The sequence below is a fragment of the Scyliorhinus canicula genome, chromosome 19, assembly GCF_902713615.1.
Source record: "Scyliorhinus canicula chromosome 19, sScyCan1.1, whole genome shotgun sequence".
In the NCBI taxonomy this organism is placed as follows: Eukaryota; Metazoa; Chordata; class Chondrichthyes; order Carcharhiniformes; family Scyliorhinidae; genus Scyliorhinus; species Scyliorhinus canicula.
The window spans coordinates 11,498,488-11,526,366 of NC_052164.1; the positions used below are offsets into that span (position 1 = coordinate 11,498,488).

The 27,879-nt window shown below is 52.4% G+C and overlaps 1 protein-coding gene across 1 annotated transcript in view; it reads left to right on the top strand.

Moving 5' to 3' along the window:
* The window catches only part of LOC119954502, a 95,116-nt gene that overhangs the window by 14,913 nt on the left and 52,324 nt on the right, over positions 1-27,879 (top strand). Inside the window, exon 4 of the mRNA XM_038779789.1 lies at positions 20,335-20,557. Coding sequence (XP_038635717.1) covers positions 20,335-20,557 — 223 coding nt within the window. The remainder of the gene's footprint in view (positions 1-20,334; positions 20,558-27,879) is intronic.

Genomic DNA, 27,879 nt, shown 5'->3' on the forward strand with positions numbered 1-27,879 from the left:
TAATCCAAGTTTCAACGCTTGGAGGCCTCGCGTCCTTCCATTGAATTAATATCCTTCGTCGAGCCACTAGGGACGCAAAGGCCAGTATTCCGGCCTCCCTAGCCTCCTGTACCCCCGGTTCTACCCCGACCCCAAAGATCGCAAGCCCCCATCCTGGTTTGACCCTGGACCCCACCACCTTCGACACCGTCCTTGCCACCCCCTTCCAGAACCCTTCCAGCACCGGACATGCCCAGAACATATGCACATGGTTCGCTGGGCTTCCCAGACATCTGACACACCTGTCCTCACCCCCAAAGAACCGGCTCATCCTTGTCCCCGTCATGTGAGCTCTATGCAGCACCTTAAATTGAATGAGGCTCAGCCTCGCACACGAGGAGGAAGAATTGACCTTCTCCAGTGCATCCGCCCACGTCCCGTCTTCTATCTGCTCTCCCAGCTCCCCTTCCCACTTGGCTTTCAGCTCCTCCCCCGATGCTTCCTCCGCCTCCTGCATTATCTTGTAGATGTCCGATATCCTCCCCCCTCCGACCCAGACCCCCGAGAGCACCCTATCACTCGCCCCCTTACTGGGGAGCAGGGGGAACCCCTCCACCTGCCGCCTAGCAAATGCCTTCACTTGTAAATATCTGAACATGTTTCCCGGGGGGAGCTCAAACTTCTCCTCCAGCCCTCCCAGGCTCGCAAACCTCCCCTCTATAAACAGGTCCTTCAGCTGCCGTATGCCCACCCTGTACCAGCTCTGAAATCCCCCGTCGATGTTCCCCGGGATGAATCTATGGTTCCCTCTTATTGGCGCCGCCAACAGACCTCCCATTTCCCCCCTGTGTCGCCTCCACTGCCCCCATATCTTGAGGGTGGCCGCCACCACCGGGCTCGTGGTGTACCTCGTGGGGGGGAGCGGCCATGGTGCCGTTACTAGGGCCCCCAGGCTTGTGTTGCCACAGGACGCCCTCCTCCATTCGTTTCCAAGCTGCCCCCTCCCCTTCCATCATCCACTTGCGCACCATCGACACATTTGCCGCCCAGTAATACCCCGAGAGATTGGGTAGTGCCAGCCCTCCACTGCCCCTACTCCGCTCCAAAAAGACCCTCCTCACCCTTGGGGTGCCGTGCGCCCACACGTAGCTCATGATGCTACTCGTCACCTTTTTGAAGAAGGCCCTAGGGAGGAAGATGGGCAAGCACTGAAATAAAAACAAGAACCTTGGGAGGACCGTCATTTTGATTGACTGCACCCTCCCCGCCAGCGACAGCGGTACCATGTCCCACCTCTTAAATTCCTCCTCCATCTGTTCCACCAGCCTGGAAAAGTTCAACTTGTGGAGGGTCCCCCAGTTCCTTGCCACCTGCACCCCTAAGTACCTAAAGCTCTTTCCTGCTCGCTTGAAGGGGAGTCTCCCAATTCCCTCTCCCTGGTCCCCCGGGTGTATCACAAAAACCTCACTTTTGCCCAAATTTAGTTTGTACCCCGAAAAGTCCCCAAACTCTGCTAATAGTTCCATTATCTCCGGCATTCCCCCCTTCTGGGTCTGCCACGTACAGCAGTAGATCATCCGCATACAGCGATACCCGATGTTCCTCCCCTCCCCTAGTCAGTCCTCTCCACCCCCCTGAACCCCTCAGTGCCATCGCCAACGGTTCAATCGCCAGTACGAAAAGTAAGGGGGACAGGGGACATCCCTGCCTGGTCCCTCGGTGGAGCCCGAAATACTCCGACCTCCTCCCGTTTGTCACTACACTCGCCGTCGGGGCCGAGTAGAGCAACTTCACCCACTTAATAAACCCTTCCCCAAACCCAAACCGTTCCAACGTCTCCCACAGGTACTCCCACTCCACCCTATCGAATGCCTTCTCCGCGTCCAGCGCTACCACTATCTCAGCCTCCCCCTCCACTGCCGGCATCATAATTACATTCAGCAATCTCCGCACGTTCGTGTTGAGCTGCCCCGTCTGGTCCTCATGGATTACCCCTGGCACACAATCCTCTATTCTAGCTGCCAGGATCTTTGCCAGCAACTTGGCATCCACGTTCAGAAGCGAGATAGGCCTGTAGGACCCGCACTGCACGGGGTCTTTATCCCGCTTCAATATCAGGGAGATCAGAGCCTGCGACATTGTCGGGGGCAGAACCCCCCCCTCTCGCGCCTCATTAAAGGCTCGTACCAGTACCGGTCCCACCAAGTCCACATTTTTCTTATAGAATTCCACCGGGAACCCATCTGGCCCCGGCGCCTTCCCCGCCTGCATCTGACCTATTCCCTTGACTAGCTCCTCTAGCCCTATTGGCGCCCCCAGCCCTTCTACCAGCCCCTCCTGGACCCTTGGGAACCTCAATTTGTTTAGGAAGTCCTCCATTCCCCCTCTCCTCGTCGGCGGCTCAGACCGATACAACTCCTTGTAAAAATCCCTGAAGACCCCATTCACTTCTTGCCCCTTCTGCACTACCTTCCCGCCCCTCTCCTTCACTCCCCCAATCTCCCTAGCCGCATCTCGTTTGCGAAGCTGGTGTGCCAGCATCCTGCTCGCCTTTTCCCCATACTCATAGACCGCGCCCTGTGCCCTTCTCCACTGCGTCTCTGCCTTCCTGGTGGTCAGCAGGTCGAACTTGACCTGCAGGCTGCGCCGTTCTCTCAGCAGCCCCTCCTCTGGTGCCTCCGCATATCTCCTATCCACTTCCAATAGCTCCCCCACCAGCCTCTCCCTCTCCTGCCTCTCCTTTCTTTCTCTGTGTGCCCTTATGGAGATCAGCTCTCCCCTAATCACTGCCTTCAGGGCCTCCCAGACCATCCCCACCTGCACCTCACCCGTGTCATTCAAGTCCAGATAGCTCTCAATGCTCTTCCGGACCCTTTTACACACCTCGTCGTCCGCTAACAGCCCCACATCCAGCCGCCACAGCGGGCGCTGGTCCCGCGCCTCCCCCATTTCCACATCCACCCAATGTGGTGCATGATCAGAGATCGCAATGGCCGAGTACTCAGCTTCCCGTACCCTCGGGATCAGCCCCCTGCTCAACACGAAGAAATCGATTCTGGAGTACACTCTATGGACGTGGGAGAAAAAGGAATACTCCCTCGCCCTCGGCCTACCAAACCTCCATGGGTCTACTCCCCCCATCTGCTCCATGTACCCCCTCAGCACTTCTGCCGCTGCCGGCCTCCTATTGGTCCTTGAGCTCGATCTGTCTAGCCCGGGGTCCAGCACTGTGTTAAAGTCCCCCCCCCCATGATCAAGCCCCCTGCCTCCAGTCCCGGAATGAGGCCCAATAGGCGCCTCATAAAACCCGCGTCATCCCAGTTCGGGGCATATACGTTGACCATCACCACTTTCTCCCCCTGCAGCTTACCCTTCACCATCACATACCTTCCCTCCTTATCCGCCACCACCTCCTCCGCCACGAACGACACCCTCTTTCCCACCAGAATCGCCACCCCCCGGTTCTTTGCGTCCAATCCAGAGTGGAACACCTGTCCCACCCACCCCCTTCTCAGGCGAACCTGGTCCACTACCTTCAAATGGGTCTCCTGTAACATTGCTACATCAGCCTTCAGTCCCTTCAGGTGTGAGAATACCCTTGATCTCTTGACCGGCCCATTCAGCCCCCTCACGTTCCAAGTGATCAGCCGGGTCGCGGGACGACCCGCCCCCTTCCCCTGCCGATTAGCCATGTCCTGTTCCCTGCTCGCCCCGGGTCGACCCTCCCCTTCTGACCCGCACCCCATGGCGATGGCCCCCTCCCCCCACCCCTCCAGTCCTCCACTTCCCGTTCCTGGTCTTTCCAGCAGCAACCCGGTGTCCCTCCCTAACCCCCCTCCCCCCCCCCCCCCCCCCCCCAGGCTAGGACCCCTCCTAGCCGCGATGTACCCTCCATCGTACTCCCGTAAGTCAGCTGGTTTACGCTGACCCGGCTGCTCCTGCCACACTCCGACTCCTCCCGGCTCGGGGGGGGGGGGGCCTCCCCCCCCTTGCCACTCCTCCCTGGCCCCGCTCCAACGCGGGAAAGGTCGCCATTGCTAGCCACGCCCCGCGCTCCTCCCCTCCCCCCTCCTCTGCCCCGCGCGCGGGAAAACAGAGGAAAGCCCGCGCTTTCGCCCTGCCACACCCCACCCCGCCATCTTCAGTTCCACCCCCGTCCCCGTCCATGCCTGTAAAGAACCCCCCCTAGGAGCCCATATCCCCGATCTGCTCTCCCCCCCGTCCCGCCTCCCCAACTTAACATTATAAATAACAGATAGATAACAAATAACAATGTACTTAACAGTCGCCCTCTACCAAACAATATAAATAACCATAAATAACCATGAATAACCACAATAACAATAACTAAGGGAAGTTGGCAAAGGGGGGAAAAAACATCAGAAGAAAAACCCAAAGCAAGAGTTCAAGATCCAAACAAAGAAAGAAGAAAAAAAAGGAAACCGTTCCAATAAGAGTTGCCCAGTTCCGACCCAGCCGAAAAAAAAAACCGCTTGTTCAGCTGAAAGTACCCGAGCGGCTACGGCCGCCAAGTATCCCCGGGTCTAATTCGAGTCCAGTTTCTCTTCCTGTACAAAGGCCCACGCCTCCTCTGGGGACTCAAAATAGTGGTGTTGGTTCTTGTAGGTGACCCAGAAGCGCGCTGGCTGCAGCATTCCGAACCTGATCCGTTTTGCATGCAGCACCGCCTTCGTCCGGTTGTACCGGGCCCGCCGCTTTGCCACCTCCGCACTCCAGTCCTGGTAGACCCTCACCGTCGAATTATGAAAATCACTTATTGTCACGAGTAGGCTTCAATGAAGTTACTGTGAAAAGTCCCTAGTCGCCAAATTCCAGCGCCTGTCCGGGGAGGCTGGTACGGGAATCGAACCGTGTTGCTGGCCTGCTTGGTCTGCTTTAAAAGCCAGCGATTTAGCCCAGTGAGCTGAACCAGTCCCTATTTTTTTTGGATAGTTTCTCTTATTACTCTGCAATTTAATGGTGGACAAAGCCTTATATGAATTAATCAATCAACCTCCTTATCTAGTTTGAAAATGGATTTGCCTGTTTTAAGCTCCCACTTCCTCTGCTTGATTTTCTGCTTTCTCTCAGATAATTGGCTCAAATCCAAAGAATCATTCACAACTTGTCACAAAATAAGCGAGCGACCTAAACATTCAAATGCAATGTCCTGTGACACTCTCCTAAGAAATTGGCTGAGCTTCACTTTACACATTTCCATTCATTAAATTTTTTTATTCATCTTAAGTTTCATCAATTACACAACTCAAAAACAAGCTATACTGCTCACTCAGCAGCATTTCTTCCAAGAATTGAGAATCCTTGACTGATTCCTTTCCCAGTGTTTTGTTTGGATCAGGTGCAAAATTCTGTGGAAGTGTTTCACAATAATGTTGTTTGTATCATAGCATCAGTGTAGATTGAGCAGCAATGTCCCATGAAAAATTTTGAAAGGCTGGATTACACGATTATTGTGGATTTATTAATTAAAGTTTAAAAAATGACTTGCTTGTATCTCTGTTGGCCGACGCCAAAATCACGATGTGCAATTGGGCGGAGAATAGGTTCCAATGCCAAAATCACGCGGGTGCCGAATTTACTCCAAATCGCTATTCTCCATCGCCTCGACAGCGGCGTCAATGCAGTCCGGATCGACCGTACAGTAAATACCATTTGCATGTCATTAGTCCCCCCCCTCCATCCACACCCCTCAACATTCCCACCTCCACCACCCCAGATAATCGATAGTGTTGTGTTATGCTGCTTCGGATAACACAGGCTGCTATTTAATGCAGTCTTAACTAAAGCATGCTCCAGACTCTGAAATAAGTTCACTGTGTTTATTGAACTATTAACACAGTTCTCAAATGAGTTCGACTCTCTGCTAATCTAACTGTAGTAACTCAGTCAAACTGTACCAGCCTACTCTAAGCCACGTGCTGGGGTGTGATGCTGCTGATCAACCCTGTCTAACTCTCTAGATGTCTGTGGAAAGAGGCAGGGTGTGAGTGCCTCATCCCTTTTATAGTGTTTATGTCATGCCTCCTTGTGGTGATACCACCTCTCAGTGTCCTGACTGCCCATTGGTTATGTCCTATTCTGAGTGTTTATTAGTTGCATGTTTGCATATCATGACAGATGGGACCATGTGATGGAATGGCCAGCTCGAATGCAGGGATCACCCAGGTGAACGGTGAAAGTGCTACCATGGGCAGGACTCAGACGTTGTCAAACGATGGGGAGAATCAGAGCTCATTGTAGAGCCACTTGTCATCATCCTCCATCCCATGGGTCAGACACACTGTTGCTGCCCACACCCCGTAGTGTGGCATGTATGTATCATGTATGTTGCAGGCAGGGGGTGGCCGGGGTGACGGGGCATGGTTGTGGGCATGAGATGAGGTGTTCGTGCCCCTGGCCAGTCCCCCCGCTAGTCCTTGAACTTGGAGGCAATCGGAGCATCCCATGCACGTTGGCCCTGGTGCACACATTGTGCAGCCTCCCGTGTCTGCCTGGGCACCATGTCCCGTCCATCCTTACCCTTCCCTGGATCCCCCTCTTCATCCTCCTCCTCTAGCACATCGTGCCTCTGCTGTGGAGGATGCAGCAGGCCCGCCATAATGTGGGTAACCCTCCCAATGTCATATTGAAGGGCCCCTCCAGAGTGGTCGAAGCACCTGAACTGCATCTTCAGGATTCCGAAGCACCGCTCGATCGTGACCCTGGTCGCTGCATGGCCGTTATTGTAACGGGGCTCCACGTTGGTCTGTGGCCTTCGCATAGGTGACATAAGCCACGATCGCAGCAGATAACCCCTGTCACCCAGGGTCCAACCCCTCAGCAGGGAGAGCGGGGGGTGGAGGGGGGGGGGGGCGTCACAAAGAGTTCTGGAATTGTCGGGTGTGCCACGATGAAGGCCGCGCACACTTCTCAAGTATCAAACGCAGATGGGCATGGAGCGCATCTGATGGTCACATATCAACTGCCTGTTCATCGAGTGGAACCTCTTTCGGTTGGTGCAGAGCGGCCTTTCACCTGCAGGTACTCATAGGGCGACATGCATCCCGTCAATATCCCCTGGACCCAGAATATCCTGTCGATGGTGCGAACCCCACTGCCCGGGCAGCCTGGTGGGCTCGGTCCACATTGAAATGGATGTATTGTGAGGCATGAGCGTATAGGGCCTCCGTGACTGCGCGGATGCACCTGTGCACCGAGCTCTATGAGATTCCAGACAGGTCCCCACTCGGCACCTGGAAGGACCTTGTGGCGTAGACGTTCAGGGTGACCATAACCTTGATGGCCACCGGGAGCGGGTGTCCACCCCCATTTCCCCGCGGTGCCATATGCACCATGATCTGGCAGATATGCCGCACTATCTCCCTGCTGAGCCGGAGTCTTCCTCCTCCTTGAGCAGCTCCAGCTTGTACAGCCTCAGTGCATCCCCCAGGGCTGCAGCGACTAGGAGGAAGGCCACCATTGCTGGTTGAATTCCAATATCCATTGTCCACAGGGGGTGAAAAGCCGACATGTTAGCATGGTGTGTACCCCAGTGTCCAATCAAGTCCACCGGACCACATGGTGGCTCCGATTTGCACTGCAGGCTCTGCACCTGCATGCACCCCGCTCTTCCTCTCTGCGCACCTGGCCTCGTCGGTGGCCGGAACTGTGAGGGCCTATGGCATTGCTGCCAGGGGTAACATCAGAAGGCGCTGCCCTTACCAGCGGTATGCTCCGCGACCCCCCTCCAGTGCCCCCGTAGGGGCCAATGTGGATATTGCCGTGAGTGGGCTTCCTGATGACCCGCCAGTGGGTTGCGGCTGGTTGGGAGGGTTGGTGGCATGGCCATGGGTGGGGTGCTGGACGGTAGAGTCAGGGCTGCGGTGCAGGGGTGGTGGGGTGCAGGGTGACGGTCTTGATGCGGGGTGCAGGCAACCATATGGCCAGTGTCATTCAGCAGAACCAAGGCCAAAGTGGGTGGTCAGTCGGGTGCGCAGCAAGACAGCTCTCTTGCAGACCGCGGCAACGGCGGTCCATACTTGGGTATCGCCCCAGTCCCTGGGAGATCACCCTGGCATCACGACCCATTCCCCCATCACCGCACCACTAGGACCCTGGAAAGAGCCCCTACCCCAGCCAGCCCGGCTAGTGTCCAGCCTGACAGCCCATGGTCGCGCCTGTCTCCTACCTCCTCTCTCTCCCTCATCAGACACGCCGCCTGTTCCACGAATTTTAGAAGCACAAGTGAACAGCACTGGGGAATTCGCCCCAGTGGAGGCAGAGAATCACGGAGGCCCCGGAGATTACCGGGTCTGCCCGCTATTGATATGCCAATAGTGTTTACTGTACATGTGTTCTGGAACGCATTGATGCTGCTGTCACGGCGATGGAGAATTGCGATTTGGCTTGAAATCAGCGCTGTAGTGATATGCATCACTGTACATACACAAGGGGCTAATTTAAGTACACTACAATTAATTAATCACTAGAGGGAGCACCAGAGATGTCATGATATGCAGACACGCAGCCAATAGGACCACACCTGGCACATCGCAAGTCCCGTCAATCCTTGCCATGGATTTCAAGGACGAATGGAATGCAGTGATGGATGTCAACCCACGGCCTATCCAATTCAAACTGCACACAGGTACCTTGGCCAACCTGATCTCGCAGTCGGACTTCACAAGAATCAAGAAGGCTCCCAAGCTCCTTCCAGCTGCCTGCAAATTCCAGGACTACACCGGCAACGCAATTGAGGCACTGGGGTCCTGCCACCTGACAGTGTCCAACCGACACATGCAGACAAGCCTACGCTTCGCGATTGTTCAGCCAAACAGGGCATCCCTGCTAGGTGCGCATGCCTGCAAGCAACTGAACCTCATCCGACGGGTCTACACCACAACGCCGTCTCTTTCGGATCCTCAGCCCAGCATTGACTCAGTACTCGGATGTCTTCAGCGGGATGGGCACACTTCCGTACAAGTACAGGATTCTGCTGTGGCCTGACGCCAAACCAGTGGTCCATGCACCACGAAGAGTCCCCGACTCCACACAGAGAGCGATGAAGGACTCTACAGCGAGACCACTGTACAACTCCACACAGGGCGATGAAAGACTCTACAGCGAGACCACTGTACAACTCCACACAGAGAACAACTGAAGACTCCATAGCGTTGTCTATGCATGAACAAAACCATGAAGGTCTATCAACCTTATCTGAGCAACCAGCAGCAGCAGACTATGAAAGTCTACCCAGCTCATGTGAACAACAAAAGACCATGAAAGTCTACCCAGCTCATTTAACCAACAAGAAGACACTGAATGTCTACGCACTGTATGTGAGACAAGTGACGAAGAAATCACAATTCCCACACAAGATGTGCAAGATCACAGCGAGACTGACAGATCTCAGCTCGTATGTACAGAAGCACTCAACACTGAAAATGAAACATTGAAGATTTTGACTCCAGAAGAGGAGCGTTAAGAAGCCAAAGATGATTCAAGTGAACCAGAAATGACTCCAGAGGAGGAGCACCAAGGAATCAAAGAGGAACCACATCAACCAGAAAGGAGTGATGTCACCAAGATCAATGCAACATCATGTCATTCTCACAATCCTCAAGAAGAAACGCTCAATGAAGCATCAGATACCACAAAGGACACTGACACAAGTAACTTTGAGAATGACTCGAATGATCCACACGGAACAGTCATTGAGCGCGACAAAAACAACAAGCACGACAAAAACAGCAACAAGTACGATAACAAAGACAACAAAGGTGACATACAGAATCACTACCACAAGCATAGGAAAAAAGTCTCAATCTGACAACGAAGTGATTCGACCATTCGAACACCTCATGATGATTTCTTGGTTACTTAAACACAAGAACATTGACGACGTTCACAAAGAAATGACAACATCAACATCACCACTTCAACAACAAAAGAAGAAAGCCACTCGACCACACAAATTCATAAAGTTTGGACTCATAAATATTAATTGGTATTGTATAATCATTAATATCATCACAGCTTGTACATGTCATCAATTATCTACCTGTTTTATACAATTTTCTTTAACAAAGTACAGAAAATATGTAACAAGAAAAAAGGGGATGTAGTGATATGCATTACTGTACATATACATGGGGTTAATGTAAATACACTACAACTAAGTAACCACTAGAGGGAGCAGAGATGTCATGATATGCAGACACGCAACCAATGGGTCATTAGAACAGGACACAACCAATGGGTAATCAGGACACCCAGAGGTGGCATTACCACAAGGGGGCACTACGCGACCCATATAAAAAGGGCAAGGCACACAGGCTCTGCCTCTTCCATTGTCAGAGACCTAGAGAGTAGGACAGGGTTGATTAACAGCAACATCACACCCTAGCACGTGGTCAAGAGCAAGCATGTATAGTTAGCGGAATAGACTGAGTTACTAGAGAGGCAGATTAGCAGAGTGTTAAATTAATTTAAGAGAATTGTTAATCGTTCAATAAATACGTTAAACCTATCTCTGAGTCTGGAGCATCTTTCAGCAGCGCCTACATCAAGTGGCAGCTTATGTTACTAGCAATAACATAACACAACAGGTGCCCGCCATGATTTCAGTGTCGGAACCGATACTCCGTCCAATCGCGTTTCCAATTCCAGCGTTAGCCAGCTGAGAATCCGGCCCTTAGTCTCTCAAATGGAGAATCCCACCCATTATCTCACCCCCATCCCCTCCACTCTGACCGCCAGCGGGCATTCCTCTTCAATATTGGGCAGTGTCTCAATTTGGGCAGCTGCCAGGCGCAAAACGAAGAAAAGCAATCCAATGCCTCAGGTTCTGTCACTGTTCCAAAGACAAAGTTCACTGGATAACATCCTCTCTAAAATAGCTAAAACAACAGTTGCTGTAAAGTTTTGTCGATACATGTTTCATTTTGTCTTGTTGTGGAAGGTATGATTTGAAATGGCAAAACTCCAATAAAAAATATTTTAAAAAATAAATAAAAATAATGCTGATTGGTGGGTGAGGAGGGAGGGTGAGGGTGATAGTTCTACTGACAGGCTGACTGTAACATTGGGCTACATGGTGTTGTTGCTGTATCACTTTCAGGTTCTATTATTAAACCTGGATTTAATGTTATTATATTCAAAAGCAAACTGATGAATTCTGAAATATTTCTTCAAGAGATTGCAGTGGAAGCTGTGTTCATTTGTTGCTGCAAAGCAGACTTCTAACACCATGCCTGGTTATGATCCCTTTGAACTGTCAATCGCAAACTTTGCAGTGATTAAAAATTAACCAATTCCTTGAGGTACTTTGATATTTTCCGCAGCATTTCAAAAATTATATTGAATATTTATTATATGTAATGAAAAAGGAAACTGCTGCATAAACTCAGCAGGTTTGGCAGCATCTGTGGAGAGAGAAACAGAGTTAACATTTTGACTCTTCTACAGTACATCTATCATACTGGGGGCTGGTTTAGCTCAGTTGGCTAGACAGCTGGTTCATGATGCAGATTGTGAGGTTATTCATAAAGACCCTCCCTTGCCTTTACCTGAGGTGTGATGAGTCTCAGGTTAAATCACCACCAGTCATTCCCCCCCCCCCCCCCCCCCCCCCCACACTTCCTATGGTCATCTGGGACTATGGTGGCTTTATTGTACCAATTTGTTAATATATTTCTGCAGATTTCCACTTATTTTGGGGTCTGTGTGAGTTTAGACACATACAGCTCTTCGTGAATGCATTATTTATAATGTTGTGATGAAAGTGGGGCTAAATTCCTCAGGATATTTTCCTCCATGCTACAAGGTCAGAAATGTCCTGATCACGCTGTACCAGAATCAGTCTGCAGCCCCTCCATTGAAGACCATGGAATCACCATTTATACATTTAACAAATCTGATTTAGTAAAAAAAAGAATATGGTCCTCTGGCCTTTCCTTAAAATGATGATCATTACAGAGCCTGTAATTACCCTGTTGCCATATATTGTGATGCCATTTCCTCCGCCACAGATTGGAGCTGTTGGAGGGTGTAATCATAGAATAGAATCGTCAAATCTCTACGGTGCAGAAGGAGGCCATTCAACCCATCAATTCTGCACCAACCCTTCGAAAGGCGTCCCTACCAAGACTGGTCCACCCTACCTCAGCCTACACCCCCGAGCCCACCCTCGGGGTCAATTTAGCATGGCCAATCCACCAAACTGTGGACGGAAACCAGAGCACCCGGAGGAAACCCACACAGAATAAGGAGAGAATTTGCAAACTCCACAAAATCACCTGAGGCCGGAATTGAACCAGGGTCCTTGATGCTGTGAGGTAGCACTAACCACTATGCTGCCGTGTAATCTTGCACCTCCTGCTTTCTCCCACTTCCCCCTCCAAAACTGACCCTTGTGCCTTTATCCTTTCAGATACCCAAGAACGGCTGCCTGCTCAAGAATGTTGTCAGAGCCTGAAGTCAAAAGGAACAAGAAAATGTAATGAAGAAACTTAGTTACCCAATCACACAGCCTCAGCCATCAGTTCAGATACTGAATTCTCAGTTCTCTGGAGCAAGCTATAACATGAGTTCCATTGTAGATAACTAGTGGACTTCAATGGGGCAGAGTAGAGAAAAGGGCTGATGCGCAAATGCACAGAAATGCTTGGTGCATTGATAAGCCTGCCAGAGAATTATTTACATCTCAACTCAAGCCAGCAGCACGGTTCGATTCCCGTACTAGCCTCCCCGGACAGGCGCCGGAATGTGGCGACTAGGGGCTTTTCACAGTAACTTAATTGAAGCCTACTCGTGACAATAAGCGATTTTCATTTCATTTCAAGCAATATGCAATGTAAATTCTATGAATTCTATGATTTATATTAGAAATCAAATTTAACAATCTACCATGGTGAAATTTGAACCTCGAACCGAGGAGCACCATCCAATTTCTGTATATGTGTTAAAAAATTTAAACCTCTCAGCCCCACCCACTGCTGCTCCTAAAGTAGGCAGGATGGGGAGCAGGTGACCGACTTAGAGGTGGATCAGTTACTGGGATCTTTAAAAGAAGCTGTGTGCCACCTGGCAGGTTACAGAAGACGAGAAGGACTGGATCAGCAGGTTAAGAGTCTCTACAGTACTAAGGTGAGGCGAGGTTTCTTCACTCAAAGTCTTGTGAATCCTTGGAGTTCTCTATCCCTGAGGGTGGTGGATAATTCACCAGTGAATGTATTTAAAGCTGGGATAGACTTTTGAACTCTCGGGATTTAAGGGATTTAGGGAATTTATAGAAAAATGTATAGAAAAATGGAAATGAGATAGAAGATCAGCTTTGATTGTACTATATTAATCTTTATTGTCACAAGTAGGCCTACATTAACACTACAATGAAGTTACTGTGAAAATCCCCTAGTCGCCACACTCCGGCGCCTGTTCGGGTACACAGAGGGAGAATTCAGAGTGCCCAAATTATCTAACAGCACGTCTTTCGGGACTTGTGGGAGGAAACCGGAGCACCCGGAGGAAACCCACGCAGACTCAGGGAGAATGTGCAGACTCCACACAGACAGTGACCCAAGCCGGGAATCGAACCTGGGATCATCAGGTGAAACATCAATGCTAACCACTATGCTACCGTGCCACCCACTAAATAGTGGAGTAAGCTCGTGGACAATATGGGCTCCGGCAGCTCCTATTCACTACGTCCTGATAATGGGCTGGGAGGAGCAGGAGTCTTTCCTCCAGGTCCAACAAGTCAGTCTGAGAATCCCCTCCTGATATCTCTGCAGTCCGTTCAAACACGCCATCGCTGACCCAACACCAATCTGCCTCTGACCACAACCTCCCTCCATCTCCCCCCCCCCCCCCCCCCCCCCCCCCCCCCCCCCCCCATAATCTCCCTGCTCCTCAGCTACAGCCTTTGCCAAAGTCTTTACCAGTCCACAAATGTGCATTATAGGTGGATTGGTCATGCTAAAATGATTATTAGTATCCAAAGATGTCCGGGTTGGGTGGAGGCTGCAGGAATAGGTCGGGGAAGTTGCCTCGGTTGGGTGCTCTGTCAGATGGTCGGTGCAGAATTGACAGGCTAAATGGCCTCCTTCAGCACTGTGAGAATGCTATGGAATCTTTCTTGCCCGTCAGGTATCCCAGCCTGTCTGAAGGGGGAATTTACCCAGGATATGGGAGGAGATTTTATGCACATGCAGGGAATTAAATTCCCTGAAATTGACGTGGATGCCATCTTCCTGATTCCCAAGTTTATGGATGGTAAAATTGAGGAGGTGGTCAGAAGTGAATTAGAATAATCAGCTCTGTAGGGAAGAGAGGCGTGGACGAGGGGCTCCAGCAGCAGAAAAACGGAGATGTACAGAAACAGACAATAACATTGAGGTGTCAACAGTCAGTCTGAGTGTCAATGTTGGGTATGTGGTTGAAAACTCACCTCAATGTGGAGTGTGGAGGTTGCAAACAGTGTGGTTCAGCCTCAGACAGTTGACAGGGAGAGTGATTCATCACTTTAATCATTTTCCCTACAGTTGCACTCTCTTTCCTACAAGGACAGCAGAGGAGTCAATGTTCCAAATGCCTCGTGTGGAGAGGCGGGAGGGACAATATTAGTGGAGGGTGACTGTGAGGAATGGAAGTGAATGGGGACAGGATGGTATCGGTTGTTCAGATTGGAATGTGAGGTGTCAGCAGACAGGGAAATGAGTGGACCTACAAGATGAGTTATAAAGAACCAGAGCTGAACACTCACATTAATAGCTGGAGTTCCCGACCTGAACATTGTCTCCTCATTCCAGCAGGGAGGAAGTTGCCAGGATTCCACCTGAATTTCCCACAGGCAGGAGTTAAAACTCAAAGACAGACAAATAGATCCGCACATTCTGCTTTCCAGACCATAACCCGTCCCTTGCTGCCAAACCCCACCCCATGGTCCCAAGCCACTCCCCTTGTTTCTAAACCACGCCATCCTCCTAAACCCCGCCAACACTACACCAGGATATGACATTTGGAAAAGTTGTTCCCAGTTTTGGGTTGAGAGCAGCTCTGAGTGCTGTCACCGGCTGAAATTGTGTGAGTCTGTTTACAAAACCTGCTGGCATTTCCTTTGGTAACATTGGAGTGTTTTCTCCAGGCACAGGGGGCGAAATTCTCCGACCCCACGCAGGGCTGGAGAATCGGCCGGCGGCGGCGTTATTCCCGCTCCCGCCGGGTTTTGAATTTTCCGAGCGGCCAAAAACCGGCGTTGTGCAAATCCCGCCGGCAGCCTCTGAGAACAGCTGCGGCCGGCGGGATGTCATTTAATTTTTAATGTCAACAAATCTCCGGCCCGCATGGGCCGAAGTCCCGCCGACGTGGCCATGGGTCACGTCGGCGAAAATCACAGTAGGTTTATAACGGCGTCAACCATTGATGGTGGTTGACGCCCTTCAGTAACCTACATCGAATGCGGGGGTAGCGGTGTTGGAGAGGGGTGGATTTGGGGGTGGGGGGGTACCGGCACCGGCGTTGAGAGAGAGGGGGGGGGTACCGGCGTTGAGAGAGATGTGGGGGGGTACCGGCGTTGAGAGAGGGGGGGGGGTACCGGCGTTGAGAGAGATGTGGGGGGGTACCGGCGTTGAGAGAGGGGGGGTACCGGCGTTGAGAGAGATGTGGGGGGGTACCGGCGTTGAGAGAGAGGGGGGGTACCGGCGTTGAGAGAGATGTGGGGGGGTACCGGCGTTGGGAGGGGGGGGGTTACCGGCGTTGAGAGGGGGGGGTACCGGCGTTGAGAGAGAGAGGGGGGGGGTACCGGCATTGAGAGAGAGAGGGGTGGGTACCGGCGTTGAGAGAGAGGGGGGTGTGTACCGGTGTTGGGAGAGAGGGGGGGGACCGGCGTTGAGAGAGAGAAGGGGGGTACCGGCGTTGAGAGAGAGGGGGGTACCGGCGATGAGAGAGGGGGGGGTACTGGTGTTGAGAGAGAGGGGGGGGGGATACCGGCGTTGAGAGGAGTGGAGAGGAGGGGGGGTGGTACCGGCGTTGAGAGAGAGGGGGGGGGGTACCGGCGTTGAGAGAGAGAGAGGGGTGGTACCGGCGTTGAGAGAGAGGGGGGGGGGGGTACCGGCGTTGAGAGAGAGAGAGAGGGGGGGGGGGTACCGGCGTTGAGAGAGGGGGGGTACCGGCGTTGAGAGAGATGTGGGGGGGGGTACCGGCGTTGAGAGAGAGGGGGGGGTACCGGCGTTGAGAGAGATTGTGGGGGTGGTACCGGCGTTGGGAGGGGGGGGGGTTACCGGCGTTGAGAGGGGGGGGGGTAACGGCGTTGAGAGAGAGAGGGGGGGGTACCGGCATTGAGAGAGAGAGGGGTGGGTACCGGCGTTGAGAGAGAGAGGGGGGTGTGTACCGGTGTTGGGAGAGAGGGGGGGGACCGGCGTTGAGAGAGAGAAGGGGGGGTACCGGCGTTGAGAGAGAGGGGGGTACCGGCGATGAGAGAGGGGGGGGGTACTGGTGTTGAGAGAGAGGGGGGGGGATACCGGCGTTGAGAGGAGTGGAGAGGAGGGGGGGTGGTACCGGCGTTGAGAGAGAGGGGGGGGGGTACCGGCGTTGAGAGAGAGAGAGGGGTGGTACCGGCGTTGAGAGAGAGGGGGGGGGGTACCGGCGTTGAGAGAGAGAGAGAGGGGGGGGGGTACCGGCGTTGAGAGAGAGAAGGGGGGGTACCGGCGTTGAGAGAGAGGGGGGGTACCGGCGTTGAGAGAGAAAGGGGGGTGTACCGGCGTTGAGAGAGAAAGGGGGGTGTACCGGCGTTGAGAGAGGGGGGGGGGGGGGTACCCGGCGTGAGAGCGAGAGGGCGTACCTGGCTTTGAGAAGAGGGGGGGTCGGCCGTTGATAGAGAGGGGGGGGGTTACCGGCGTTGGAGAGAGGGGGGGGGTACCGGCGTTGAGATAGAGAGGGGGGTACGTCGTTGAGATAGAGAGGGGGGGGGGTACCGGGCGTTGAGAGAGAGGGGGGTACCGGAGTTGAGAGAGAGAAGGGGGGGTACCGGGCGTTGAGAGAGAGAGGGGGGGGGGTACCGGTGTTGAGAGAGGAGGGGGTACCGGCGTTGAGAGAGAGAGGGGGGGTTACCGTCGTTGAGAGAGAGGGGGGGGGGGGGTACCGGCGTTGAGAGAGAGAGGGGAGGGTACCGTCGTTGAGAGAGAGAGGGGGGGGGTACTGGCGTTGAGAGAGAGGGGGGGTATCGGCGTTGAGAGAGAGAGAGGGGGGGGGTATCGGCGTTGAGAGAGAGAGGGGGGGGGTACCGGCATTGAGAGAGAGAGGGGGGGGGGGTACCGGCGTTGAGAAAGAGGGGGGGTACCGGCGTTGAGAGAGAGAGATGGGGGGGGGGGGGTACCGGCATTGCGCGTATCGCGTCAGTCCGCTGCTGGCCCTTTCGGGAATGGAGATTAACGGCTTAAAAGAAGGCCCCAACGCCGGAGTCATCCGCACCGCTTTTGCCCGCCGGAAATGGGCGTCACGCAGGTCTTCGGAGAATTTCGCCCAGGGTGTCGCTGAGACACTGGGTGGGATTCTCTGTCACCTCGACAACAGCGCCAATACGGCCCGGAACACACGTACAGTAAACACAGTTTGCATATGATTAGCGAGCCGGACCCGGTTTTTTCCGGGATCTTGGTGATTCTCTGCCTCTACTGCAGAGTCACAGTAGGTTTATAACGGCGTCAACCATTGATGGTGGTTGACGCCGTTCAGTAACCTACATCGAATGCGGGGGTAGCGGTGTTGGAGAGGGGTGGATTTGGGGGTGGGGGGGTACCGGCACCGGCGTTGAGAGAGAGGGGGGGGGGTACCGGCGTTGAGAGAGATGTGGGGGGGTACCGGCGTTGAGAGAGAGGGGGGGGGCTACCGGCGTTGAGAGAGAGAGAGGGGTGGTACCGGCGTTGGGAGAGAGGGGGGGGGGGGTACCGGCGTTGAGAGAGAGAGAGGGGGGGTACCGGCGTTGAGAGAGAGAGGGGGGGTACCGGCGTTGAGAGAGAGGGGGGTACCGGCGTTGAGAGAGGGGGGGTACCGGCGTTGAGAGAGAGGGGGGGGTACCGGCGTTGAGAGAGAAAGGGGGGTTTACCTGCGTTGAGAGAGAAAGGGGGGTGTACCGGCGTTGAGAGAGGGGGGGGTACCGGCGTTGAGAGCGAGAGGGCGGTACTGGCTTTGAGAGAGGGGGGGTACAGGCGTTGAGAGAGAGGGGGGGGTACCGGCGTTGAGAGAGAGGGGGGGGGGTACCGGCGTTGAGAGAGAGAGGGGGGGTACCGGCGTTGAGAGAGAGGGGGGGGGTACCGGCGTTGAGAGAGAGAGGGGGGGTACTGGCGTTGAGAGAGAGGGGGGGTATCGGCGTTGAGAGAGAGAGGGGGGGGTACCGGCATTGAGAGAGAGAGGGGGGGGTACCGGCGTTGAGAGAGAGGGGGGGGGGGTACCGGCGTTGAGAGAGAGGGGGGGGGGGGGGTACCGGCGTTGAGAGAGAGAGGGGGGGTACCGGCGTTGAGAGAGAGGGGGGGGGGGGGTACCGGCGTTGAGAGAGAGAGGGGGGGTACTGGCGTTGAGAGAGAGGGGGGGTATCGGCGTTGAGAGAGAGAGGGGGGGGGTACCGGCATTGAGAGAGAGAGGGGGGGGGTACCGGCGTTGAGAGAGAGGGGGGGGGGGGTACCGGCGTTGAGAGAGAGGGGGGGGGTACCGGCGTTGAGAGAGAGGGGGGGTACCGGCGTTGAGAGAGAGAGGGGGGGGGGGGTACCGGCGTTGAGAAAGAGGGGGGGTACCGGCGTTGAAAGAGAGGGGGGGGGGGGGGGTACCGGCATTGCGCGTATCGCGTCAGTCCGCTGCTGGCCCTTTCGGGAACGGAGATTAACGGCTTAAAAGAAGGCCCCAACGCCGGAGTCATCCGCACCGCTTTTGCCCGCCGGAAATGGGCGTCACGCAGGTCTTCGGAGAATTTCGCCCAGGGTGTCGCTGAGACACTGGGTGGGATTCTCTGTCACCTCGACAACAGCGCCAATACGGCCCGGAACACACGTACAGTAAACACAGTTTGCATATGATTAGCGAGCCGGACCCGGTATTTTCCGGGACCTTGGTGATTCTCTGCCTCTACTGCAGCAAATTCTCGACAGCGATGTTCACTTGCACTTTTAAAAATTGAGAAACAAACGCTGTGGCTGCTGATGGAGAGAGAGGGGGTACGGAAAGTGTCCAACATTGCCATAGTTTGCTGACAGTTGTGCTGCTGGTCAGGGTGCTTCTGCCAGGAATTGGGGGGGGGGGGGGGGGGGAGTAGCTGGGGGTGGCCAGGAGGTGGGCTATGGGGTTGGGGTGGATGGGTACGGACCCACCATTACCGTGACCTGCAAGGCAGCCATGTAGCTGCGCACACCGCTGACTGCCCACTGTGAACCTCTGGCCACATGTCCTGTGGGTTTCCCCCAGGGCACCCCCCCCCCCCCCCCACCCCCAGATGCCCTTTGGCCCCAGCCGACGCATCAGCTGTGTGGGAGTGCTCCAGTGTAACCAGAGCCATCTTGTTGGCTGGGACAAGTGTGTGTGGGAAGTGTAATGTGTATATGTGGCTGCAGCTTGTCAGCCTCAGCGTGTCAATCATGGACCCGGCGGATCAGGCACCGTTTCTCATTGGAATCGATTGTGTTCCACATGGTGCTGGTGCTAACCCTTCCACAGTTGCTGAATCGGTCCAGGTTCAGTGGCAGTTTTACTGTCATAATAGTCCATGAATCCTGCCCCGGCCTCAACATTTAGTCTCAGGTACGTAGAATCCCGGCCACTGACTTCCCACTCCAAACAGTCTAGAATTCATCACAGGATGCTCCCCCCTATCTCCAATACCCAGTACTAATGAAATTACTGCTCACAGATCTGTGTCTTAAAATTCCCAATTACAGTGAGAGCACTCATGCAATTTTCACCTCCCACCCTCTAACCCCCGGCCTCAGCTTTGTCCTCTTAATTGTTTAAACATTGTATTGGATTCAAGATCTCAAAGAGTCACAGATTATGAACTTGCTTGATCTGAATGTTTTTACAATATAATGGCGCAGCATAAACTCTCTGCCTCGCTTCGGACACGGGTAAAATGGAAAGTTAGAGTCCTGGGTATCGGTCTCTCTGTCTGGCGACAGGTGTGGCATCGGTGAGCTGGCATCACTTTCCCGATACTCCTCTATCTGTGATAATGCCATCTTCAAAATCGGGGAGGGGGAGAATAATAGACTCGGTAATCAATCTATTAGATAAATGCTGAACTATGTGACACTCACCCGGTCCATTGTTTCATCTCCAATGCATTCTGCTAAACACATTTGTGTTTTATGTTTGTAGATTTCTGGAAGCATGTTTCACAATGCAGCTCAAAACATCGCGAAAGAACTTGACCCTTACGGCACACTGATTCCCGCAGTAAGCTTGTGTGATGCAGAGAAGTACAAACCCCTTCATCTCGTCAAGATAGAGAAGGGATTTTTATTTTTCACAAAAGACAAATACTTCCCAACATCTGTCACACTTGCTGACATCTTGACTGATGGCAAGGATTTGGATTTTGGTAAGCGTTCATTGTTTATTTAAGTTTTGCTATTTCAATCTGAGTATGTTCGGGATGGTTTTCTGGTGCATTGGTTTACATCCTGAACACATTGGAACTGGAGATTTCAACAGCAAGTCAATGTTGCATTGGTACTTCTCTGAGTTATCACCACAATGACAATCGATGATCCCATCCAACAAGTCTCCTGACTAGGGGACTCTACAGGACAGGTTAATGAGAGAGGAAAAATACGTCGGCAATAATAAATTTTTTTTTTTAGGTATTTATATCATTCTATGAAAAAAATGAATGTAAATTAATGTGGCGGGTTTGATTCTTTCTTGTTTGGAGAATATTTATACATAATGGGATCGATGACAACCAGAGTGTTGTGTCCAGTTCTGGACATTGCCCTTTAGGGAGGATGTGAAGTCTCCAGATAGGATGCAGAAAAGATTTTATGGAATGGTTCCAGGGGGTGAGTATTTCCATTACATGAATTGGTTGCAAAAGCAGCAGTTGTTCTACAGAGCAGGTAAGGTTGAGGGGAAACTTTATAGAGCAGTTCAGAATCATGAGGGGTCTACATAGAGCAGGTAGAATGACATTGTTTCCACTGAATGAAGGATCGAAAACCAGAGAGAACTGATTTAAGGAAGCAACTGAGGCAAAACATTTTTTATGTAAGTAGTGGCCAGGATCTAAAAGGCTCTGTTGGAGTGTGTGGTCACTGTTAAATTAATAAAGGGTCTCCACTCAAAACAGAGCTGTGCCGATTTTCTTTCACTCAGGGTCGTGAGTCTTTGGAACTCTCTCCCTGAAAAGGTGGTGGAGGCAGAGTCTTTGAATATTGTTAAGGCAGAGGTGGATAGATTCTGGGTAAGCAAGAGGGTGATAGGTTACCATGGATGGCGGCATGCAAATTTGAGGTTAATATCAGATCAGCCATGATCCTATTAAATGGGGGGGAACAGGGTGGAGGGGCTGAATGGCCCACTCCTGCTCCTTGTCGGTTTGTTCGTGTTGAAGACAGATTGAATCCTGGCTTTAAAAAGAGAATTGGTAAGTACCTGAAGAGAAAGAAAAATGCAGAGCCATGGGGGAAGGAGAAAGGTTTAGGGAGTTGGTTGAGCTGGACTATTCTTGCAGAGAGTCGGCATGGTCTCAATGTCGGAAACCTCCTTCTGCGCTGGCATCATTATGTGATTCTATGTCGATGATGCTACATTAGGTTAAACACTCAAACATTTTCTTTGACCTCTTTGCACACTGTAATATGACGAGATTTTCTCCCCCTCGGCCCCTCTTTCCAGTCTTCATACCTCAGCATCTGCAAAAGTGTCTGGACTAACGTTGCCAAGGCTAATTTCCATGTGTTATAAACACCATTTAGAATTCCTGTGGCTTATTGAAGAATTTGTGAATTATTTTTACTTTAACGATTATGAAAAAGGCACCAAGGTGTCTCGGTCACCCATTAAACCTCCCAATGTCATTTCTATTGGTTTTAATGGCTGCACCCTCAATTAGCGATGAGGCGCATGACTTGAGCTCTATCCTCCAGTATGAAGTCAAATTTCTTCATCAGATCTGTTTGTTTCCAATTTCACCTCGCCCCGACACCTCTTTCCCTGACACCTGAAGATACTGGGTGCAATTCTCTGGCCTCGTTGCGCTCGAGTGAGAGCACGACAAGGCCGGTGAATAGCGGGAGAGGCCAAAAGCGAGAAAAGCGCCCGGCGCCAAACAATATGCGATGCAACCAATCTGTTCCCTTAGGCAAAATTGGGTTCCTGCCATAGCGTGGCGAGAAGGCAATAATCATCACTTCAGCCCTATTTCCATACAAATAACGGGAGCCACCCCATATCCAATGAACTCTCCTGATTCATCGGCCTCCCCAGCAAGTGGTCATGCTAACGCCGATTAGTACTCCATTTTAAAAATGTGATCCCGATGGAAGGGCTTCTGCAGGGAGCCGAGGAGGTGAGTAGCTATCTTTGCTCACAGGCAAAGAGCCCAGAGGCACTGGGCTGGCTGCCCCAGTGCTTGGCAGGGAGTGGGGCGACCCCGTCGGGTGGGGGGGCACCCTCGACTGGGATGGGCCACCATGATGGGGCGGGGGGGGCGGCGTTGGGGGGACAACACGCGCAGCTCCACCATGCCAGCTCCTGGTGGCCAGATGCCGGAGATGGTGGCAGCAGCAGCATCTGTGGAGGCTCAAGGCAGCGGCCCATATGCCGGACGCTGCCCCACATCCTGAGGATCTGGCCGCTCATCAGACCAAGGAGGAATCCAGAGGAGGAGGCCCACAACAACCCAGGGTGTACGGGCATCGTTGATCATTTGTAGAATTCATAGAATTTACAGTGCAGAAGGAGGCCATTTGGTCCATCGAGTCTGCACTTGCCCTCGGATAGAGCACCCTAATTAAGCCCACACCTCCACCCGATTCCTGTAACCGAAGTAACCTCACCTAACATTTTTTGGACTCTAATGGCAATTTATCATGGACAATCCACCTAACCTGCACATCTTTGGACTGAGGGAGGAAACTGGAGCACCCGGAGGAAACCCACACAGACACGGGGAGAACGTGCAGACCCAGGAGCTGTGAAGCGACAGTGCTAACCACTGTTCTACCGTGCTGCCCACATCATCTGTTCAAACAGATGATGGACAGCGTGTGCCGCAGGAGGATCCACCTCAGTAAGGAGACGGTGCGGCACCTGTGCCATGTCTTCGCAGACTTGGCACCACAAGGAAGAGGATATCCATTCTCTGTGGCCATCAAGGGCAGCGCAGCCCTGGGCTTTTACGCCTTGAGCAGGGGCCTGTGTGGCATCTTACAGGCCATAGCCCAGAAGTGCACCCGACAGGTCACGGATGCCCTTTTTGCCCTGGTGGGAAAACCATATAAACTTTGACATTTGACATGGCCCAACAAGCCTGGGCGGAAGGATTCTCCACCATTGCTGGGATGCCCCAGGTCCAGGTGCTGATAGACTGCACGCATGTTGCCTTGCGTGCACCAGGCCAGCTAATGTGCCCTACATTAACAGGAAGGATTTCCACTCCCTGAACATACAGCTCATGTGTGACCACCATATAAAGGTCATGCACATGTGTGCACTCTCCCCAGGGAGTGTCCACAACAGTTGCATCTTGGGAAAGTCGGACATCGTTGGCCTCAACCACCACCTCAGGATGGTTCTTGGGGGATGAGGGGTACCCGCTGGCTAATGATGTCACTACGGCGGCCGGAGACCGAAGCAGAGACCCGGTACAATGAAGCTCATGTGGCCACCCAGGCTGCCATTGAGCAGTGCATCAACTGCACAAAATGGGGTTCCAATGCATCGACAGCTCTGGTAGTGCGCTACAGCACACCGCCGGAGGGTCGCCCACTCTGAGGTGGTCTGCTGTGTCCTCCACAACCTGGCACAGCGGCCAGGCGACGTGCTGGAGGTGAGGGGTGTGGAACATGTGGCCACCTCTGAGGAAGAGGAGGACGAGGATGATGAGGAGGCGCTGGATTAGCAGGGGCTGGAGGATGATCCGGGGTGAACCGGGAGACCAGCCAGAATGGACACGTGGTTAGTGGGAGGAATGGGTCAGTCTGTATGGCAATCACTACTCACATTTGACAGGTCCTCCAGGTGGGGCCCAGTGGATCCTCACCTCCAGTGAGAAATGTGCGTCAACCTCCACATTGGTAACCGTTCTGTCCTCGGCCACCCCATCACCTCCAGGCCCCGTTCCTCGAAGGTGGTGAGGATTCCTATGTTCGGCACCCCTCTGCCAATCTGGGCCCTCTCCCAGCAATTGTGGGAGAGCTTCTCCTGCAGAGACACAGAGAGGGCTTCGTTAGCCACACGCATGGTTCACAGTAGTCGGGGGGGGGGGGCGGTGGTGAAGGAAGGATTGGGGGGTTTGAAGGGAGAGGGAGGATGGAGGGCTGGGGGGCACATGGAGGTTTGGGGGGATGCTCGTGTAGGGGTGTAAAGGTTTCGGGGGAGGGGGGGGTGTCGGTGTCAACTGACCCGTGCTGCCCGGTGTTGGTCGTTGACCTTCTTGCGGAATTGGAGGCCAGCCCTCATGATCACGCTGCCCTAGGTGATGGCTGATGCCACTTCATCCCAGTCGGCACTGGCTGACTTATGGCCCATCCTCCGGGACCCTCGAGGGAACAGGATATCCCACTTGACCTCCACTGCATCTAGAAGCCTCCCCAGGACTGCGTTTCCAAACCTTGGTGCCGGACATCTCGGCGCCATGGCTGCAAGCTGAGTGGGATTGTCTATACAAGTGCTGTTTAAGTGCTTCTCAACCTTGTTAGCGGAGGGGGGCTGGCGAGCGTGGTCTTGGCGAATCGGCTGGCGAGCCTTCATTTGTGGCATTAAGTGTGTGGAGTCTCATTAAGTGGAGCAATTAACGTTGTATTGCATTTCTGGCCTCACCAGGCTGAGCGCCGGGAAGCTTGCGGCAATTCCCGTTCGCTACCATTGTTGTGTGTGGAATCAGAGGAGATAGGGGAAGCATTAAATGGATATTTTTCGTCAGTGTTTACACTGGAGAAAGACAATGTTGTCGAGGAGAACACTCAGGTTCAGTCGACCAGGCTAGATGGAATTGAGGTTCAAAAGGAGGAGGTGTTAGCAATTTTAGAAAATGTCAAAATAGATAAGTCCCCTGGGCCAGATGGGATTTATCCTAGGATTCTCTGGGAAGCCAGGAAGGAGATTGCAGAGCCTTTGTCCTTGATCTTTATGTCGTCTTTGTCGACAGGAATAGTGCCGGAAGACTGGAGGATAGCAAATGTTGTCCCCTTGTTCAAGAAGGGGAGTAGAGACAACCCTGGTAATTATAGACCTGTGAGCCTTACTTCGGTTGTGGGTAAAATGTTGGAAAAAGTTATAAGAGATAGGGTTTATAATCATCTTGAAAAGAACAAATTGATTAGCGATACTCAACACGGTTTTGTGAAGGGTAGGTCATGTCTCACAAACCTTATTGAGTTTTTTGAGAAGGTGACCAAACAGGTGGATCAGGGTAAAGCTGTTGATGTGGTGTATATGGATTTCAGTAAGACGTTTGATAAGGTTCCCCACGGTAGGCTGTTGCAGAAAATAAGGAAGTATGGAATTGAAGGTGATTTAGCGGTTTGGATCAGTAATTGGCTAGCTGAAAGAAGACAGAGGGTGGTGGTTGATGGCAAATGTTCATCCTGGAGTTCAGTTACTAGTGGTGTACCGCAAGGATCTGTTTTGGGGACACTGCTGTTTGTCATTTTTATAAATGACCTGGAAGAGGGTGTAGAAGGATGGGTTAGTAAATTTGCAGATGACACGAAGGTTGGTGGAGTTGTGGATAGTGCTGAAGGATGTTATAGGATACAGAGGGACATAGATAAGCTGCAGAGCTGGGCTGAGAGGTGGCAGATGGAGTTTAATGCGGAAAAGTGTGAGGTGGTTCACTTTGGAAGGGGTAACAGGAATGCAGAGTACTGGGCTAATGGCAAGATTCTTGGTAGTGTAGATGAACAGAGAGATCTCGGCATCCAGGTACATAAATCCCTGAAAGTTGCCACCCAGGTTAATAGGGCTGTTAAGAAGGCATATGGTGTGCTAGCCTTTATAAGCAGGGGGATTGAGTTTTGGAACCACAAGGTCATGCTGCAGCTGTACATAACTCTGGTGCGGCCACACCTGGAGTACTGCGTGCAGTTCTGGTCACCACATTATAGGAAGGATGTGGAAGCTTTGGAAAGGGTTCAGAGGAGATTTACTAGGATGTTGCCTGGTATGGAGGGAAGGTCTTACGAGGAAAGGCTCAGGGAATTGAGGTTGTTTTCGTTAGAGAGGAGAAGGCTGAGAGGTGACTTAATAGAGACATATAAGATAGTCAGAGGGTTAGATAGGGTGGACAGTGAGAGTCTTTTTCCTCGGATGGTGATGACCAACACGAGGGGACATAGCTTTAAATTGAGGGGTGATAGATATAGGACAGATGTCAGAGGCAGTTTCTTTACTCAGAGAGTAGTAGGGGTGTGGAACGCCCTGCCTGCAATAGTAGTAGACTCGCCAACCTTAAGGGCATTTAAGTGGTCACTGGATAGACATATGGATGAAAATGGAATAGTGTAGGTCAGATAGGCTTCAGATGGTTTCACAGGTCGGCGCAACATCGAGGGCCGAAGGGCCCGTACTGCGCTGTAGTGTTCTATGTTCTATGTTCTATACCATACTTAGAAATCTTTCTGGAGGGGGGGAACAGATAGGGAGGTTGACACTACGAGGTGGGAGAAGAGACATAAGAACATAAGAACTAGGAGCAGGAGTAGGCCATCTGGCCCCTCGAGCCTGCTCCGCCATTCAATTAGATCATGGCTGATCTTTTGTGGACTCAGCTCCACTTTCCGGCCCGAACACCATAACCCTTAATCCCTTTATTCTTCAAAAAACTATCTATCTTTACCTTAAAAACAAGTAATGAAGGAGCCTCAACTGCTTCACTGGGCAAGGAATTCCATAGATTCACAACCCTTTGGGTGAAGAAGTTCCTCCTAAACTCAGTCCTAAATCTACTTCCCCTTATTTTGAGGCTATGCCCCCTAGTTCTGCTGTCACCCGCCAGTGGAAACAACCTGCCCGCATCTATCCTATCTATTCCCTTCATAATTTTAAATGTTTCTATAAGATCCCCCCTCATCCTTCTAAATTCCAACGAGTACAGTCCCAGTCTACTCAACCTCTCCTCATAATCCAACCCCTTCAGCTCTGGGATTAACCTAGTGAATCTCCTCTGCACACCCTCCAGCGCCAGTACGTCCTTTCTCAGGTAAGGAGACCAAAACTGAACACAATACTCCAGGTGTGGCCGCACTAACACCTTATATAATTGCAACATAACCTCCCTAGTCTTAAACTCCATCCCTCTAGCAATGAAGGACAAAATTCCATTTGCCTTCTTAATCACCTGTTGCACTTGTAAACCAACCTTCTGTGACTCATGCACTAGCACACCCAAGTCTCTCTGAACAGCGGCATGCTTTAATATTTTATCGTTTAAATAATAATCCCGTTTGCTGTTATTCCTACCAAAATGGATAACCTCACATTTGTCAACATTGTATTCCATCTGCCAGACCCGAGCCCATTCACTTAACCTATCCAAATCCCTCTGCAGACTTCCAGTATCCTCTGCACTTTTCGCTTTACCACTCATCTTAGTGTCATCTGCAAACTTGGACACATTGCCCTTGGTCCCCAACTCCAAATCATCAATGTAAATTGTGAACAATTGTGGGCCCAACACGGATCCCTGAGGGACACCACTAG